Below are 19,210 nucleotides of genomic sequence, written 5' to 3' on the forward strand. Positions count from 1 at the left end.
CACCCCCACCCCTTGCCCCAGGCAGCACACTGTCCACCGCCCCTTGAATGACTGGAGAAGGGCAGTGGAGAGAAAGATGGGATAAGAGGAGGCAGGGGCTGAAGGTGATGTTTTAATCTGTTTGGAGACACCCCCAAATCCAGCCCAGTTCTCTTGCCTTTCCCACCAGGAGACACCATGGGGCCCCAAGTCAATGCTTGGTCAGGCCAGTTGACTGGATTCCCAGGCCCTGGCCCTACAGAGCGAAAAGGCTTTGGGAGTAGCTAAATGTGGGGGCTCCCAGTACATGGGCCACTAAGGAAAGGGCTGTCTGGAGCGCCTTCCTGCAGCCATAAGGCCTGAGGCCCCCATGGAATGTTACCACAGAAACAGGGAAAATATTATAAGGAACACAATACCCGGCAGAGTAACCTGCTCACCAGGCTTCCTGCTGTGTTACCCACCCCCCATCTCAGGGCACTTAGAGCCTTCCCTGGCCTCAACCTGGGCCTCCCAGGCAGAGCGCTCCTTCCTGTCTCCCCTGGATTAGGGAAGCTGCTTCAAGCGAAAGCTCTGCCCTTCTGTGGTTCCAAACAACATCAGGGATGGCCCAGTGGGCCCCTCACTCCTAGTCCCTACCCACCCCCCAACACAGGAAATCAAGGCTTCCTGCCCCAGAGGAAGTGCCCCATCTAGTGAACAAATCCAACATATACAAATTCAAAGTCCTGGAGCTGGCGGCTCCAAGGGGACATGCCTTCAAGCCCTGCCATACCCCACACTCCTCTGCAGCCTTCAGACCACATCTGACTAAGGAAGAGTTCGGGCAAGAATAGGTACTGGCAGAGGCCGGTCTGGTTGGTGCCATTCCCTGGCTGGGTGACTCTGGGCCTTGCATTATTAGCTCATCTTTCTCTGGGGCTTTTGTCAACTTTAAAACTAAAAGTTCTTAAAGAAAGACAAAGGGCAAAGAACGCAAAAAAGTTTTCAAAGGTTTCCTTATTCCCACTCCTGGGAAGTGTGTCTACAGCTCCGCTGGGCCCTTATTTCCCATCCCATCACAACTGGGCCACTAGGTGAGAACCATTATCCCTGAGACAGGGACATAGGATGCTCTAGCTGTTCCCCTACTCCCTGCTGAACACTGGCTGGTTATTTCTGATTGGTCCCTCCAGTTCTGAGCTTTGGACGGTGAACTGAGAATCCCCTCCTCACCCTGTCATGTTAATTTTGAGAAAAGTGTGCTTAAGTGAGGTGATATGCTTAGAAGAGAAGCCTTCTCTGCATCAAAGATCAGCTTATGCCCCTGAGACGCAGAAAAATGCCCCAGCTAAGGGGCCAAACCAAGCAGCAGGGTGTTCACATGCATCCTGTACCCAACCTTTCTAAAGCACAGCTCTGAGTGTCTAAGCTTGGAAGGGACATCAGAGAACTAAAGACAGGCAAGCCTGGCCCCAGCAGGTTCAGGACCTGGTCCCATCTCAGTTATCTGGGTACCACACAGTGAAACTGCTCTGTGCCTCAGTTTCCCCCCAGGAGTGACTATAAAGAAGAAAATAACGTAGTCACTGAGGGGAGACAGTCACTGAGGGGAGACGGCAGGCTGCAGAGCGCAAGGAGGTAAGAGTAAAGGATGGTTTGAAGCGGCTGGAGAAAAGGCTGGGAAGGTTCGGGAAGGTTGGCACAGAGGGGAGGCAAGTATGGCAGCCTACTGGAGTCCTCTCGGTAAGAAATGGGTCACCTAAGTACAAGTTAGAGGGTAGAAACCAACCAAAGTCACAGACTGCAGTGGCTGGGCCAGGAATTTGAGCAAAGTCTCATAAGTCTAGGTGAAAGTCTGGAGGACTAGCTCCCGGTTCCAGATGTTGAGCTCCTTCCAGGGCCACCGAGGGCCAATGTCCTATTATCACCCTAAAATTTGGCAGGCAGAATTGGGCCTCAAGCAGATGCTGAGTTGGGATGTGGGAAGGGATAGTTAACAGCAAGCCAACCCGCGCCAGATGATGCAGGATGCTTTGGGGAATGCTGGACAGCCAGCAAGGACAGTTAAGGGAACCAATGGTCAGCCCCAAGTCGGCCCCAAACCGGCAGCCGGTGAGAAGGAAGTGGGACTCATTAGGTGACCTGCAGGACCTAGGTTTTTCTTCCAACTTACTGGCCAAGAAAGTGGAGTCGTGAAAAGACATCTCTGCTGCCAGATTTGCCCGGGTTCTCATACTTTTCAGCACTATCAGACTGTGGAGGGGTGCGGGGGGGGGGGGGAACATCCAGCTCCCCTCCTCCCTACCTCAGTACTCAGCCTGCGGCCCCCACTTCCCCACACCTTTATCACAATTCAGTTGGGCACAGTGTCTGTCTTTTCTGTGATGGGTGATCAAGGATAGGGGTGATGCTCAGAGAAATCTCCCAGCAAAGTACTCCTCCAGGGGACGGTCCCCCCCACCCCCCAGCTACGGGATCTGAGTAGGGCCCTGCCCGGTTCTACGAGATGGGGGCGCTGATGTCCAGCCCCGCAAGTCCTACCCCAGTTCAGTGGGTCCTAGCCTTTGCCCTCCCGCTTCCAAACCTTCCGCCCCGGAGCACCGCCCCCTCCCGGGCCTCGGCGGCCGGCCGTGCCTCCGGGATCCCGGGGAGGAGGGTGACGGGACGCCCGGCCCATGCACAGGCGGCCCCGGGCCTCCCACTGCCTCCCCGGGGCCTGTCGCTGCCCGGGAGCGGGCGGATGTGGGCGCCCCGCAGGAGGCCGGAGCCCTTCGGCCCCGGAACCAGCCCGGGCCGCCAGCGGGCCAGAGCCCCAGCGAGCGGGCGCGGTCCAGGGCGCGCAGAGGACCCAGCCAGCCGGACCGGCCGGAGACCCAGCCGCAGCCGCAGCCGCAGCCGCAGCCGCAGCCGGAGCCGGAGCCGAGGCGGGCAGCACAGGGTGCCGCGCGCAGGGCGGGGCGGGCGGGGAGGGGGTGGCCGCCCGGTACTCACCCGCTCCGGGGCTGTGCATCCAGGGGCCGGGGCCCTCAGAGCCGGGGGCTCATGGCGGGCGTGGGGCCGGGGCGCCGGCCTCACATCCCCCCGGTCGCCGGAGGCTGCAGAGCGACTGTGAGACGGCGAGAGGAAGGGAGGGGGCCGGGAGGGGGAGGGCCCTGGCAGCCTGGCCGGCCGGGTAGGATGACAATGGAAGGAAATGCTTTATCTGAGTCTGAGAGCGGGCCAAGGGGGAGGGGAGGGAGGGGGCCGGCGCTGGCGGCCCTGGGACACACCACCCGGCTGCGCTCAGCGGCACACGGGCTGGCCGCAGACAGCGATCGCGGCGGGGCGCGGCTCACCGCCCGGGAGGCAGCGCCGAACCCGGAACGCGGGACGCGGCCGGACCCGCGCGCGGCCGCCGAAGCCCCAGCCGCCGCGCGGCGCTGCGCCCCGCGCACAATTCCCGGAAACCCAGATACCTGAGTGCACGCACCCGTGCATACACAGCGTACACGAGCGTGCATCCATGTTTACACAAGCTGGGGTGTTTTGCGCTTCGGGGAAGGACTCCTGTGCACACATCTACACACTTAAGTCAACGAGGGGAGCGCTACACACTGGGAGAGCAGGGCACGCTTGGAGTCCCGAGCAAGGAATCCCAGACGGACACCCCCGCCCCATCCTACCCCTCACAGACATAAGCGGACTCGCCTCAGGAACACTTCAGGATCTGATTTGAACCACTGCCCAGCCCAACCCCAGTGGCACCCCCGCCCCACTGTCTGCTGAGGGGAGCAGAAGGGTCCAGTCTGTTCCTATTAAAAGAAAAAAGGGGTTGGGGTGATGCAGTTTTTGAAACTATTTTTAAAAAGAAATTTCTCAAGAGGTTTCCTTCCATCCTCTCCTCTTCCTCTTCCATTCCTCTCCCTCCACAATGACCCTCCTTTGCCCCCCCTTCCTGGTCCCTATGAGTCAAACTTCAGCAATGTGCCCAGTGTCCCCCAGTGCATTACAGCGGATCACAGAAATGTTCCAGTCTGTGAGTCGGAATGCAAACGCCTCCAGCCCTCCCTCAGCTAATAAACTCAGCTGAGGACTGGCTTCACACTGTAGCCCTCCCTGCCTCTCTCCCAATCTCCTCTTAGATGGGAGAAGGTCAGATTCAAGGGTCAGGGGCTGAGGACCTTCCCAGTGTGCTTCCTGGCTTGGCCTGTCAGCCCCGTTGCCTCCAGCAATTTGGCAGGTCAGAAAACTGGGAAGGGAGAGAGGTCATCCACCAGGAACACTACGCCCCCCTGCCTGTGAGGTGCCAGCCACCAGAACGCAGATTTCTTCTGGCCCCAGTCTACTCTCTGAGTCCTAGGAACTCCAAGAACCTTTAGAAGGGAAACTGAGGCAGGCCTAGAGATGTGTTATCTTGGAAGCCAGAGTCTTGAGTGGCCTAGAGGGACGTTGAGGCATGTTGCTGGGTCACAGGTCTAGGCTCATGCTCTCTTGTTCAGCTGCTAAGTTTAACTCCTCTGTACCTGTGGATGGGTACTACAGACTTTCCCTAGCAGCCATGGCCTCTGGCAAGGTGGTACAACACACGGCAATGCCCAGTGCCTCCTGCTACTTTGCTCAGAGGTAGTTACTGTTACTACTGCTGCAGCCAGTCCTGTGGGCTAGCAGCCAGCCCTGTGGGCTAGTTGGTCCCATCATGAACTTATCCACTTCCTTGCCTTGGCCCTAACACACTCTCTGTAGTGTAAATGTCCACTCCACCTTTCTGCCTTCTGTTGTTGAAATCCCTTCACCTCCTCTGAAATGTTTCACGATTTCTGTAGCTGGAAGGTTTTTCTTTTCCTTCCAGGACTCCATCCGGGCACCGCTTTTGTCTGAGCCACACTGACCCTCAGCCATCTGGTCTACGAGAGACTGAATCTCTTCTTCCTCACAATCGTTCAACAAAAGGTACTGAGCTTGAAAGCACTACCTCTGCGTGGTGGCTTCGATTCCACAGAACAGCACAGAGTTCAGACTCTGGGGTCTTTGTTGACTCATGAATATTCATGATCTTTCGAGATCTTCCTCCATGTCCTCCTCTACACATCTCTAATAGCCCCTCTGTCCAGTGATCTGCCCATTCTGACTCCGACAGACGCTTACTTGCTCATCTACTGAGCCGTCTTTCCAAACCAGAGCATTCTACTTCCAGCGCCTTCCATGAGGGCTATAGCCTTCAGGAAAAACAAACAAACAAACAAAGCTGTTTACAGAAGACTCCCAATCTCTCTTGTTAGCTCTCTCCTCCTGTAACCATACATTGGCCCCCACATACTGTCTTCCTTTCCTAAAGCTGTTTCTGTACTGAGTTTCTTGTTCGTTCATTTCTACTGGCGAGGTATTCATGTGTTTGTTCGTGAAGCTGCCTTTTCTCTTTAATCTAACCACTGACTTCTGAGTGGCCACTATGCTGTCTCTCTCTCTCTCTCTGCTCGCCACCAATCTATGCTCACAGCGCTCACCTGTGGCTTTCGGCTCACACCCCAACTCACTGCCTGCAAAATGTGGCAGCATGCACAGTATGTGTCTGGGACGCTGAGCCGGATCCTTCCTGCTGCCAGAGTCACCTATGACCCCAACATCCCCTGTCTCACAGTGGACTCCCAACCATTGCTAAGTCCCATGTTCCCTAGTGGCATATGTTAGCCTCCGGGGACCCCTAGAGACAAACCACAGAAAAATGCAGGCTACCTCCTTCTTGCTGTGGTGGTTACCATGGGAGGTTTCTCAAGAGCCCTTGGATCCAGACTACTCACAGCGTGCTCAGCTGAACCCAAGGTACACGAGAGACAGGCCCTGAGCCTGGAAGCGGAGGACCATATGTTCATCCCAGCACTAGGGAGGTAGGGGCAGGGGTAGAGAGGCAGAGAGGCAGAGGCAGGTGGATCTCCATGAGTTCAATATTAGCCTGGTCTACAGAGCAAGTTCTAGGACATCCAGGGCTACACAGAGAAACTCTGTCTCAAAAAACAAACAAACAAAAAAAGGTGGGGTGGAATGGTGTGGGGGATAGGGTGGGACTGGGATTGGCCCTGTAGGATCTGCCATGAGTTCTTCAAAGCTCCCCCTGCCAGGGGTCTCTGGACAACAAAAAGCCTTCATACCCCTTCCTGTTTTCTGTTGACTTAAGGCCTCCCCATCCTTTTCTTTCTCCTTTTCTTTTCCTCTTGCCTTGGTCAGCTACCTCTTACCAAGTGTTTACAAATAGCTCCATTCCAGCCTTTGGACAAATATCAGGTCACTTACTCTTCTTTTACGTTCTGAAGAGTTGTTTATTTTTATATTATGCGTATGGGTATTTGGTCAGCATGCATGTATGCATGTACAGTGTTCAAAGAGGACCGTTGTCTGCCATCCTGGATCCAGGAAGGTCTGTCAGATCCACTGAAACTTTATTTAATCTACCAATGGTTGTGAGTTTACATGTGGGTATTAGGGACTGGACCCAGGATCTCTGCAAGAGCAGCTGGTGTTCTCAGCCACTGAGCCATCTCTCCAGCTCCCGCCCCCATCTCTTAATTATTGTTGCTATGCTCATAAATCAAGTATGGCCCATAAAGGTGAAGAAACCTGACCGAAGTTGCTCAACAACTTACAGGCCATTAGCTCATGCAACAGATGCTGTCGGGAGCCTACTTAAGGCCTGGATTCAAAGTTGCAGAAAAGTATCGAGTCTGAGTGTCAGGGCACTAGAGACCACACCTGTGCGAGCCTTCCACAAGTGCTGACTGCAGCTACCCCAACCTGTACTTATTCTCACAGGCGCCTCACAAAGCCAGCCAGGGTGTGCTCACTCCCCAAGGCCCCCAGGAGTCCTTAGGGGACAGCATTGCATAGAATTAGGTTGAGCCCAGGATCAAATCCCAACTGCTTTTGGGCTTTTAGATTAACAGGGTAGCTTAAGTCCTCAACTCCAAATGGAGGGTTTTCTGGGACTAGAAATAAGAAGTAGAAGGAACAGGCCTCGGAGATGGGACGGCTCAATGGTCAGCCTGATGTGCAGGTGTGAGGAGGAGAGTTCAAATCCCCACAACCCATATGAAAGCTGGCAGGTGTGTCAGCTGCCTGTAATCCTAGCATCCTGGAAGCAGAGTTGGGATTCTTGGAGGAGGGTGGGCATCGAGCTGGCTAGCTAACTCCAGGTTCAACCAGAGACCCTGCCTCAATAAATAGAAGTGAAGAGCAGATCAGTTAAGGAAGACATCGAAGACATCGTGCCAACTTCAGGCCTCCACATTTTCCTGCAGATGTGTATACTGGCACCTATACACATATGCACCCACACACATCCAAACACCAAGCATACACACGCATGTGCACGCCAGCACACATACAAAATATGTAATAAAATTAAGAGGCCAAAGAGAAGGTTCAGTAGTTAAGAGGGCTCAGTGTCCTTGCAGAGAACTTGAGTTCAGTTCCCAGAATCCACTCAGGTGGCTCACAACTACCTGTAACTCCAGGTCCAGGGGCTCAGACATTTCTGAGGGTACTCTACACACACACACACACACACACACACACACACACACACACACATACACACACATACCACACACACACACCACACATACACACACACACACACACCACACATACACACACACACCACACATACACACACACACACACCACACACACACACACACACACACACACACACACACACACACACACAAACCTCCTGTACATCCCGTGCTGTTCAGGAACTCTCGTCTCTCACTACAGCACCAATGCTTTAGTGAGCAAAGTAGAGGACAGAAAGAATAAACAATTTGCCCAAGGCCACAGAGCCAGCAAGTGGCTTGATCCTAGTGTATCTGATTCAGAGCCTGTGTAACTACTCTAGCGAGTCCAAACTGTAGAGAAGCCATGCCAGGGTCTCTTGCTCTGGTGTAGCCTGGTTACTTGAGGTTTCTGTTGCTCTCTGTTTGTCACTCCAGATAACCAGTTTCCCATCTTGCCGAACCCAGCCACATGGACCCATCTTTGACCTGCATCTTTCTCCCGTGCATTGCATAGGCAGGGTCAACAGGCTGTATGAATATTCTGGGTAAAGTTGAGGGTGTGGCTTAGGGGTGCAAGCACGTGGGCAGACCCCGCTCTATGAGTTCACCTTCTGAGACAGGAAGTGTTACTGTGTCACTAGGCTAGAGCAGAGTGGTTGGATTATGTGCGGCCATGGCTATCCATCCAGATAGCTCAAGCTGGGGGTGAGGGGGTAATGACTGCGGGTAATGGAACAGGCTGAGAACTACCCAAGTCTCTTCCCTCTTCCCCTCACCTCCCTCCAGAGTCAACAAAGGTGATGTGGTTTCTCTTGTGGTCTGTTGCCCTAGACACCTGCAGCTCTGAATATACATGTGTGTCTGTGTATTGGCAAAGCAGTGGGGAGACTCAGGGAGAAGGCACTGGGACAGGATGGGGAGGGGCAGGAAGCCAGGGACTGGCTCTTCAACCCCAAGGTGAAGAGGAAACTAGTGCCAATGTTAGCACAGGTTACCCCTTGACGACCCCCACAAGGAGCATAAGGAAGGAGCTGGAAGAGAGGCATTGTGGGTCTCAGGATCCTGGGCTGGGAGTAGGGAAACTTAAATTCTGGGTCAGTTCAGCCAGGAACTTCTTGGGTGCTGTCTAAGCCTCTGCTTCCTGCTCTGCAAAACAGCAAGATCTTGGCTTACCTATTTCACGCGGCTTGGCAGAAATCACATGAATAATATATGCAAACGTTCACACCACCGACTTGTAGTTTGTGTCATTGGGTGGCTTGAACAGTGCCTGTGTAAGCTTTAGAATTTTTGTCACGAGAGTGTGTGAGCTAGTATAATTGTTTATTGTAGTTCCTGGATAAACCACACACACACACACACACACACACACACACACACACAGAGGAATGTGGAGATGAAGAACATTAAATATAAAAACAAAAACACAATGTGTTGAAGAAACCAAACACACATAGCATACTTGAAAACCTCTCACAAAGCCAGCTATGTGAAATATCTCTTGGTTTACATGATCTTGGCTCAGTCACAGCCTCTTGGGTCTCAGTTTCCCCCCTGCCGCATGAGTGACTTACTCTGGATCATTGCTCCCTTTCTCTGAGTCTAAAGTCATTTTCCCATACTGTTATCCCAAGTGTTAATGAGTACGTGGCAGGGAAGAGAGGCTTCAGGTCTGAGAAGATCAGTACTGAGCGCAGCCTGGATACAGGAAGCAAGTCCTGAGCTGAGCTGGGTTTTAACAGAGCCTAGAAGTGTGAATCAGTGGGGGTGGGGGTGGGGGTGACATTCCAGGTAGGGAGAATGGCATGCGCAAGGGCGAGGCTAGGAAGCTGAGGGGTGGCAAACAGATTAGCGAGGCTCAAGAATGAGGTTGGCAAGGGCTGGAGAGAGCCCGGGGAGGAAGTCGGGAAGGGGCAGTCCCCAGGCTGAGCTGCTAGGCTGGGAAAGTGGGGGAGGAAGGTGGGTGGGGGAAGAGACTCTCTCAGCCCAGAAATTGATGCCAAAGCCTATCTAGCCAAACTCCAATCACCCCTGCCAAGAGGACTCACCCACCAGAGAAGGCCCTTCCCACCCCTCCCTGCTCTGCTAGCTCAGCCCCACCTCCAGCCCCCGAGGTGAGCCAGGACCCCTGAGGCCAGGGCCTCCTTCACCAAGAAGCAGATGGGGCACCACCCCATCCTCAGGGTAATAATGCAGCAATAAAATAATAATCACGGGCAGGAACTATGACAAAATAAATTGTCTTCTATCCTCCCTCTGATAAAGTAGGTCCCACAGCAAAACCTCATAGTGTGACTATTCTATTTACTAGAATCTGCTTCTTTGAGCTACAGGAGATTATAAGGTCACCTAGTGTACAAAGTCTCCTGACCAGGCATGACCTTAAAGCTATGAAATCCTCCTAGTCCCCCTGGTATGCTCTGAAATGCTCAAGCCATTGGAAAGTCTGGTTTAGTATGAGGCTCTCTGATCTAACCCACACCGTTCCTTGCAGATGAAGAAACTGAGGCAGAAGGGGAGATAGCTTGCCAGGGGTGACATGGTTAACAAGTGGTGGGGCAGGGAGAGGACTGCTCTAGCCTTCTAGGTCAGTACTCCTTCTACAAGCCAACAGCCCAGCCCCGGCCGCCAGTGCCAGCAGAGATTACGGTCAGGGAGGCAGCCACTGGGCCATACTCTAATCATGAGAAGAAATCCATCTGAGTTGCAAAATACCTTTCTGCATCCAGTTTGCAATTACTCGCTCCAGTGGGCCTCTGCAGGGACACTGTGGTCCACCCACTGGCCTGCTTGACATTGGCCATTGGCCTTGTCATATCTCCCAGCATGACCCTACTGGTTCCTCGTGGTTGCACTGACTGGAGATCCGTACAGATCTCTTCTTTGCGGGCCATGATCTCAGAATGTCAGGAGAGAGGAGAGAAGGTCTTGCCCAGTGGGGGCGGTCTTTTTTTTCCCCCCGGGAGTGTCTTCTAAAATGAATTTTAGAGTTGTGTTTGTGTGTGTCAGTGTAGTGGGGGCCTCAAAGAGAGCAAGGGCAGGGGGAAACGATGAGCTCTTAAGGCACCCCACCCGAGCAGACTGCTCTTCATGTGCTCACAGGAACATCTACTGTCTCGTACTTCAGGAAACCCTCGTAGAGGCAGGATGAGCCACCATCTACCATAGAGGAAGCCATCATCACCCAAAGAGAGTACAGTGTAAGTACAGTACAAGGTCTCAGAAGAGACTTGAAGCTCAGAAGGATACCCACAACAACAATGGATGCCAGCAACAAGGGCTACAAGAGGAGGTAGTGGCTTACACAGAGGGCTCTACCAGGTCATCAGGCCGTTGTGGGTTGGATCAGGGAAAGTTGGGTTGGAATCACTTGCCCCTTGGGCCCTGGTTATCAGAGGGAAGCTTACCTGTGAATCTAGCAGTCTCTACCCTGCCAGGTCCCTCTCTCCTGCTGGGCCAGGGCATCATGGTAAGAAGGGAGAGGAGGCTCGGTATAGACGCCACCTCTTTAGGAGCCCTGTAGAGTTTTCCCTGAGCATCTGAGGACACACAGAGGACTATGGAAAGACATGGAGGTGCTGCACTGTGGCTAAGATTTGGAGGTCTGGGCTAAAGTTGGTCTCTTCTCCAATATGTAAGGCATATTGTTTAACCTGGAGGAGGTTTGGCTCCCTCTCTGTAGACCAGAGCCAGAAGTGCTGCCATATTAGGGCTTCGAAGATCAGGACGTGCAGTGCTGGGTGAGCACAGTGCCTGACGCATGCTGTGCTGTGCTAGGGCTGGGGGAAGCTAGGGCCAACATGAGGAACAGAAGAAAGCTTCTTGTCTCTTCTGTCTCCCTCAGTCTGGGTCCCCCCACAAAGTCAGTGTCGGATGAGTACTGAACTAATTTGCCAATGAATCAACTAATGTCTGTAGGGTCTTCAACACCATTCGGGGTTGGAAGGTTAGTGAACTAGAAAAATTGATACAATGTTTCTGACACTCCTGAGATACTCAAGTTTTTTTTTTTTTTCTTTTTTGGCCTTGAAGGGAGCCTGGGACAGACTCAGGGGACACCAAATGAACGGTAGAAGGCTCCTGGCTTCTTCTCCAAAATGTGGCACTGCACATCTGGAGTGATCTGCGCATCTGGCTGCATCCCTAGGGCAATGGCCACAGCTGCTGACATTTGAGGGAGGAGAGGGCCAGTTCCTCAGCAGGGCCTAGGGGGCTATAAATAACCAGCTAAGAGGGCCAAGGGAACCAGGTTGACCTTTGGGGGGCAGGAGCTACAGGCAATGTCCCCCTCCCACTTGGGTCCAGAGCCAAAGTTTTAGCAAAACAGGAAGAGGCAGTTGCTGGGAAAGTAGGAGTGGCTCCCCTTCCCCCACTTGCCTGGAGCCTTAGGATCCCAGCCAGGACCTGGGAGAGGTGGAGTCAGCTAGGCTGGAGGGAGGGGCAGGCTCCACAGACCGATGGGCCTAGTCCCTGCCCTCCTGTGGCTCAGCTGGGCACAGGCAGGAATGAGAAGGGAAGCCTAGTGGAGTGTGCCTGTCTCCTCCCTGCCTCCTTCTCTTTCCTTCCTGTTCCCCACCAGTGGACATAAAGGTTAGGCATGGAGCAAGCACCAAACGTGCCTAAGATGCAAGTCGTGTATTTGGAGGCCCAGGGTCAAGGTGAGGTCACCTCCATTTCCATCCTTCATCAGCAGGTAGCTAGGCTGAGACTAATTTCAAGTGGGTGGGAATGGGGGACTCCAGACAGGAGGAGAGACACCTCCAGCCTTCTGGAAAGGAGACAGAGGAGGGGCAGAAGCTGGTCCAAGAGGAATGGTGGAGAACTGACCTGTGAGCTAGAGGAGATAGAAAGCTAGGGCAGTCCTTGTTGCTGTACACAGGGCAGACTCCAGGAAGCTAAGCTCCAGCTCAGAAGCAAGCCAGGCTGGAGGAATTTTCTAACAAATGTATTGCTCTGCTTTGTGTGGGGGAGGCTGGGCCCTGAGAGTCTGCAGACATCTAGTCGGTGCTTTGCCTGGTCCACGTCTTTAGGGAGCTTAGTATTCAAATGCATTGGGTCATCACTGGCTCCTTAACCTTTAGTCCATGTTTCCCTGCTGGATAGTCTAGACCAGAACCATCCAGTAGAAGCAGAGTAAAGTCAGTGTGTGTAAGTTTACATATTCTACTTGTCATTCCTACAAATTAAAAAATAGATGATTAATAGTATATTTACTTAATATTTATTTGAAGGCATCATTTCATATCATCAAAATAGAAAGTTTTTGTCTTCTTCTTCTTCTTTTTTCCTACCAAGTCCTTGAAATCCAGAGCGTATATTTCACTTACAACATATTTCAGTTCTGACTGGCCGCTGTGTCTGTGGCTACTGTGGGGACAGCACAGGTTTATGACTTTGAGCTTAAGCCCTTTGTCCCCTAGAAAGAACCAAGGAGGTAGCCAGCAAGGTCAGTGTCATAGGTTTATTTACTCTAATAGAATGGCTGCTCATGTCTCTAGACCTGAGATCAGTTCTAATACATATGCAAGCAGGAAAACTGAGTCAAGGAGCAGCTGGCACTCTCATCCCCTTCCCAGGCCTCTTCCTCTGGGCTGAAGATCGGGAGAATCTCACTTCTTCTTTAACAACACTAGCCTGGGTCTGGAGAGATGACTCACCAGCTAAGAGTTCTTGCTGCATTTGCTGCCCTTCCAGAGGGCCCTGGTTCAGTTCCCAGCACCCACATGACTGCTAACCACCACCTATAACCCCAGGTCTAGGAATCCAATGTCTTCTTAACCTCACAGGCAACAGGCACGCATGTGCTGTGCTTAAATTAAATGTATGTAAGTAGACTAATACAAACAAAATAAATAAATATTTAAAGATGAATGATAGCTTTCACTTCCTCTTTCCCTTCTCCAAATAGCCCCACTCAGGAGGAGTTAGGAAATTTGGGGGCTGGGAGACTAATTTGTGGGGAAATGTGGAATCAAGCTATGGACAGGTTTGAGGTGCTTGGAAGATAACCAGAAGATACAGAGCAGACAGTTCTCTAGAGCTCAGAAGAGAGGAGTAAATAGGCTGAAGAATGGAGGCTGAGAGGAACAGGCTGAAACCAAAATAAAGCAAGTAATACCGGGTCAGCATCCCGAGAGCGGGAGAGAATGCACAGGAGAGATTTGTAGTCATTCTGCTGCCGGCTTTTAAGACCTTTCCCACAGAGAGAACACACAAATAGATAGGCAGCCCCAAAGCATTAGTACACTGAAGTTCAAAGCACAGAAAAAGACTCTTCAGGGAAAGAGGAAACACATAAAGTTAGGAGGATGCTCAGCCAGAAGGCACTTGAAATAATGCCAATCAAACAGAGAAGGCGGGTGCCATTTCAAAAGCCAGTGGGGTCGGTGGCATGTGCTCGCCGTTAGCGGCGGCAGACCGCCTTTGAAGTCAGCTTGGTAGTATATGGTGAGAACTGTGAGGTGTTTTGCCCCTGTTGCTGAGTTACCCCACCCAAGTGCACTCTAAACCAAGAATCTCTTGTCAAAAGTTAGGGAAGGAGGCAGAAGAGGTTCACAGTGAAGTTCACTGTCGAGCTATTCGTAATACGGAAAATTAGAAATAATTTGAATACACAGTTGGAAAATGATGAAGTAGAGGATGGTATTTCCACTTAGTAGAAAATTATAAAGCTGTTAAAAAGATGTTTATGAATGTGATATAGCACCGTGGGAGAATACAGAGCCGTGGGTGCCCTGTGATGGAAACTGCATACAAGCAAAGGAACAGAGCAAGGGGTTAAGAGGGTACACTCAGAGCTGGACATGGTTGGTGCACACCTGTGATGTTAGCACCCAGGAGCCTGAGCCAGAACAGTTCCAAGTTCAAGGCCAGCCTTGGCTACATGGAGAGACCCTTTCTGAAATGGAAAGGGGAAAATAAATAAATACAAAGATGACGCAGTTAATGGGGCTGTGGGACAATATGAGTGGACTTTCTTCTTTTCGGTTAATACCTGTTAACACCACGGAAGCAGGATAAAGACTCATCAAAGCCTGCATTTGGCTACAAGAGATTATAGGTCCATTCACTCAGAAAGTCTGTGTCTTCAGCTCAGTCCTCATAGCCTAGCATCATGGACACGAGCTTCATTCTCTTGATGTCAGAAAGCCCACAGCAAGGCGGAGTAGCCCGGAACCCACCCAGACTCCCTGCTGCGTCCTAGGATGCACTGACTGACTTTAGGCTGAAAACAGAACTTCATTGTCCCCTCTGCTACTGTTGAGGACAAGGCCATGGTGTGAGTTGAGAGGGACAGGACAGAGCAGGTACTGAGGACCGGTGGGTGTGTCACGTATCCGAGTAGTGGCTACAGCAAAATTAGGGAAGGGTTGGGGGATTCACCAAGGAGCTGAGAGGATAGGACGGTTACACTGCTCTGGGGGAAGGGCTGCCTGGTTGTGGTTGACCACCTGCTGTTTCACATCACCCTGAAGGTGACAGGAGATGTGTGTGAGCCATCACCTCACTGTTCCCCACAGGAACTCTACCTGGGCCCCCACCTACAGACACCATCCGGCCTGAGAAGCCTTGGGTTCCTCCCCGCTCAGCCACCTTCTTACGACAGACACATTGGGGCCTTGAAATAACACATCTTTATTTTCACCACCCTTTCCACATCATTTGCCTGTGATTCATTTGTTGTCAAGAGGTATTAAAACCTCCAACCCCCAGGCGCCCACTAGTCCCGGTCCCCCACTGTTCCCGGTCCCCCGCTAGTCCCAGCCCCTCACTAGTCCCGGTGCCTCACTAATCTCCGTCCCCCGCTAACCCGGTCCCCCACTAGTCCCAGCCTCCTATTCTCATGTTTCAATGCTCTCCCCCTTACAATGCCTTGTGGCCACCAACATGCTCCGTGGAAGCCCCTCTGCCTACATATAGATGTGGCCTCCACTCATGGTTGGGGTGAAGGAGCTGAGGCCGCTCCGCAATACATTCTCCTGTTTCTCTGCCCAAGACTCTGGGCCTCAACCTTTGTCTCAGGTAGCTCCGATGCGAAGACCTTTGAGTTTGAGATAACCTCAGAAATACAGGAATCCCTGGGAAAAGGACAGTACATTTCTTTACTTAGAAGCAGAAGATGTAGAAACCCCCTACTCCCTCCCCCACACACCCCACCCTGTCCCAGCTCTGGAGGCTGTGCTTTTCTGAGAGTCCCCACCCCCTCAATGTATCTGGCTTGTTCTTCTTTATACCTTAAGGCCTGGGTTGGGGTCCCTTCCCCATCATTGTGTCCAATTGGCACAGAGTGTACATTTCCAACCTTGTGTACCACGTACCACGTGCACCTGCTGAGCCGGGTCACTCTCACGCCATCTTTTCCCGCTAGGGCTTTGAATCCCACCGACCCTCTCTAGGGCTACCTAGGCGCATTAGAAGCTAAGGTAGCACAGCCAGGGGAGGAAGAGGGTGAGGGGTGAGGAGAGGGTGGGAGTGGGGTCGGGTGAGGGGAGCGACTGTGGTTGGGTTATCTGATGTGGGAGCCAGGTGTGCAGCTTCAGGGCTCTGGAGTGGGGGAGAGCAGCCTGAGAAAGGAGACACGGCAGGAGCCACAGCAGAAAAGGCTGAGGTGAGAACCATGAAGAAAAAGCAGACAAGCTCACTCAGAAGCCCCGGGCATCCAGGGTCTCCTAGATACTGGGGTGTCTCCTTCCTCACCAGCTTCTTCATTCCCAGAGAGACAGGCAACCTCTTCTTAATAAATGTGGCAGAGGGAGGGGTGGCCATGGAGTCTGTGGCAGTGGGAACAGGTCTAGCCTTATCCCGAATCAGAGCGGTTGAAGACAGTTGCTGGTCTTGTCATCTTGGTCAGGGGTTAAGGGTGGAGAGGGCTTTGTGGGAGGAGATAATGACACGCAGATAATAGCGCCCAGGGCCAGATACCCCTCCCCTCGGCAAGTTCTCCACTCTTCATCCTCCAGCCCCTGCAGAGCCTGCCCCTGCTCCGATTCTGGAGTGCACACACATGGCATGGCACTGGGTGTGCCCAGCTTCCAAGTCGGGTTACAAGAGCGTCTTAGAGGGTGGAACTTGTGAGTTTCAGCTTCTGCGTCCTCCGAGCCTGGTTTTGGGGAGGAGCTAGTGGGAACAGGTTGGAAGGAAGGCATGACTGGGTAGTGGAGAGCATCCATCCATGGGAGTGAGAAAAACATCACACTCAAGGCCGACGACATCTCTCAAGCACTTACCGGCAGACTAGGCATGATTCTCGATTCTCAGCACTCTGTCTTTAGTTATCGAAGTACCTTTCTTCAGGGAACAGTGACAGTTTTCACAGAAGAGACAGAGAACATCCCCGGAGTACAAGTGGAGCTAGGTCCCATCCTGCCCCTGTATGCTGTTTCTGCTGCCTTAGACAAAGCTACCAGGCATCATGCCACAATTCTTCCTTATGTTGTCTTTGTAAAGACTCCATGTTGACTGACATTCATAGGTGAGCAAACCTAGGCTCTGACAGCCCAAGCCATTTCTCCAAGGTCACTTAGATGCTACCAAAATGGCCACCATTTTTCCCCCCTGAGTCAGAGTTTCTCTGTGTAACAGCTTTGGCTGTCCTGGACTCACTTTGTAGAGGAAGCTGGGCCTCAAACTCAAGATCTGCCTACTTCTTCCTCTAAAGTGCTGGGATTAAAGGCATGTACCACCATGCCCCGCCATCTTTTAAAACAAAATATTATTGTCACTACTACTACTACTATTATTTTGAGACAAGGTCTCATTGAAGGCCTGGATCTCCATATGTAGACAGGCTGGCCTGGAACTCACAGTGATCCACTTGCCTTTGCCTCTCAAGTACTGGGACTTATTTGTGTGGGAGCAGAAGAGAGTTGGGGGACAGCAGGCACACATACTTACAGTGAAAGTGTACTGCTGAGAACAGCTTAGGAGATTCTGTTCTCTTCTTCTATCATGTAAGCCGCAAGGACTGGCCTCAGGTCATCAGGCCTGATGGCCGTCTCATTGGCTCCGGAAGACCAACTCTTGAAGCCCATGCCCTCATTCACTAATTGGCTTTTCTGACCAAGACTGGGGAGACAGGTGGAGACAAGGCTGAGGAGACCACAGAACTTCTCTGCCTAAGTGGTCCTCAGGGCCTAGTACCATGTTCAGTCTACTGTAGGCAGAGTTGTAGTGGACATTTACCAAGTAAACCATCAAACAATGACTGGAGACCTTCCAGGACAAAAGATTGTGTAGGTATTGTACATCAGTATCCTCCAAGACTAAAACATTCCATCCTCCAGGGAGCTCCTTAAGAAGGAAGGTAAACAACAACAAAACAGCCTCAGGAAGTCCCTGAAACTGACCAGATTCACTATGTCCTTCCCTGCCAAGGTTCAAAGAGGACTCTCAGCCAAGAAAGGCTACCAGGATGAGGCAATAACCAGTAGAGCTGCTTAGGAACAGTTCAGAGCAACTGGGGCACCCAGAAAGGACATTCTTCAGCTTGTTGGGTTGCCTGCAGGTTGAGTGTGTACTCCAGGTAGCTTTGTGAACTGTCACCTCTGCTAGGGTGGACTTTGGTAATGGAGCTGTCTTTAAGTTATTTCTGCTCCTGTATGTAACCCTTCATCCATATGCCTGTAAGTAACTTGAATAAAACTCATTGGTTCACCAAGGTGAACTTGGGTGGTATCTGGACTTTGTCTGTTGTGGGTTCCTTATCTGGGGTGAGTAGATGTATGTGGGGCATCACTCCAGGAAAAGTTTTGCAACACAACAGGAGCCACCAATATGCCATCTGCCACCCTCTTTGGTCTCTGCTACAGCCCCTCAAGCTCTTCTCTGTAAACACAGCAGAAAGCTGGGAGTCCCTCGGGGTGGGGTTCTTATCAGGGAGGAAGTGGAGCTGGCTTCCCCCATCTCTTTTTTATCATTTCCCCCCATCCCCTTTTTATCACCCAGGGATGATTCAGAATCCACTCCCTTGAGCCTCTAGGGCTCCTGGGTGGGAGAGGGCACTGGGGTAGGGGCAAACACATAGGACCTAGCCTTTCATGCCTGATCTGGCTGTCTTCAGTTCTCAGACCTTGCCAGAGGTCCGCTCTCAGAATGTCTTGATCTGTCTGGCTGTGTTAGAAGGCAGAGGGAGAACAGTAGCCAGGAGCTGACCTGGATGGAGCACCTATTCTTTTGGCTGCCCAGTTGCAACAGGTGCTCACAGATGGCTTTGGGGATTTCAATAAAATGGGTTTGGGTGAGGGCGGCATGGTCCTTTGCAGAGTCCTGGGACTGGGTATCAGTGCAAGGGGAAGAAAGGAGAGCTCTCCTTCTCCTTTGGGGTCTGGATGAGAACTCTGCCCCCCATCCCAGGGCTGCCTGAGATTTCCCTTCATCTTCTTTTCTCAGCAGGTGAGGACCCAGGAGGCTGAGCCTTTCTCCCTGGAGTCCAGCACAGAGGTGATTTACAGCTTGAAATTGAATACTTGACTTTCCCTTCTTGAGTATCCTGGATATCATAAGCCTGGATTCTGACCCTGGGCTCAGATCTGGTTTAATTCTGCAGGTATGTGTATAGACTTGGGGTATAATAGTTGGGCCCTGAGCTCCCCACATTCCTGCACAGGAGCTAATCTTTCCAAACGTTCTCTTTACCTGCCTCTTCCTCTCCCATGCTTCAACACTGAACCAAAGACTACCGAACTAACGCACAAAAGCTGACCTGCAGGAGAGCTAACCTC

At 52.1% G+C, this 19,210-nt stretch overlaps 2 protein-coding genes across 17 annotated transcripts in view; one reads left to right on the top strand and one right to left on the bottom strand.

The window, feature by feature from the left end:
• Hdac7 (histone deacetylase 7) overlaps window positions 1–3,115 on the bottom strand; it is a 38,440-nt gene extending 35,325 nt beyond the window's left edge. For 6 of the 10 annotated variants that reach the window (XM_076911982.1, XM_076911978.1, XM_076911974.1 and 3 more), the window contains exon 1: window positions 2,953–3,115. In XM_076911982.1, the coding sequence (XP_076768097.1) occupies window positions 2,953–2,971 (19 nt within the window). In that variant the 5' untranslated portion in view covers window positions 2,972–3,115. The remainder of the gene's footprint in view (window positions 1–2,952) is intronic. The other 4 variants (XM_076911981.1, XM_076911980.1, XM_076911977.1 and 1 more) reach the window with 1 other exon arrangement.
• The window catches only part of LOC117718526 (uncharacterized), a 39,549-nt gene that overhangs the window by 2,899 nt on the left and 17,440 nt on the right, over window positions 1–19,210 (top strand). The window contains exons 1-4 of one of the 7 annotated variants that reach the window (XR_013103449.1): window positions 1,581–1,599; window positions 4,790–4,890; window positions 10,593–10,690; window positions 11,523–12,697. Coding sequence is in view for 5 of the 7 variants with exons in the window: in XM_076911985.1 (XP_076768100.1) it covers window positions 2,468–2,899; window positions 4,790–4,828 (471 nt within the window). In the remaining 2 variants the exon portion in view is untranslated. Of the gene's footprint in view, window positions 1–1,580; window positions 1,600–2,425; window positions 2,900–4,789; window positions 4,891–10,592; window positions 10,691–11,522; window positions 13,362–18,878; window positions 19,036–19,210 lie in introns of those variants that run through there. The other 6 variants (XM_076911985.1, XM_076911986.1, XM_076911987.1 and 3 more) reach the window with 6 other exon arrangements.

The sequence above is a fragment of the Arvicanthis niloticus genome, chromosome 13, assembly GCF_011762505.2.
Source record: "Arvicanthis niloticus isolate mArvNil1 chromosome 13, mArvNil1.pat.X, whole genome shotgun sequence".
NCBI classification, from domain to species: Eukaryota; Metazoa; Chordata; class Mammalia; order Rodentia; family Muridae; genus Arvicanthis; species Arvicanthis niloticus.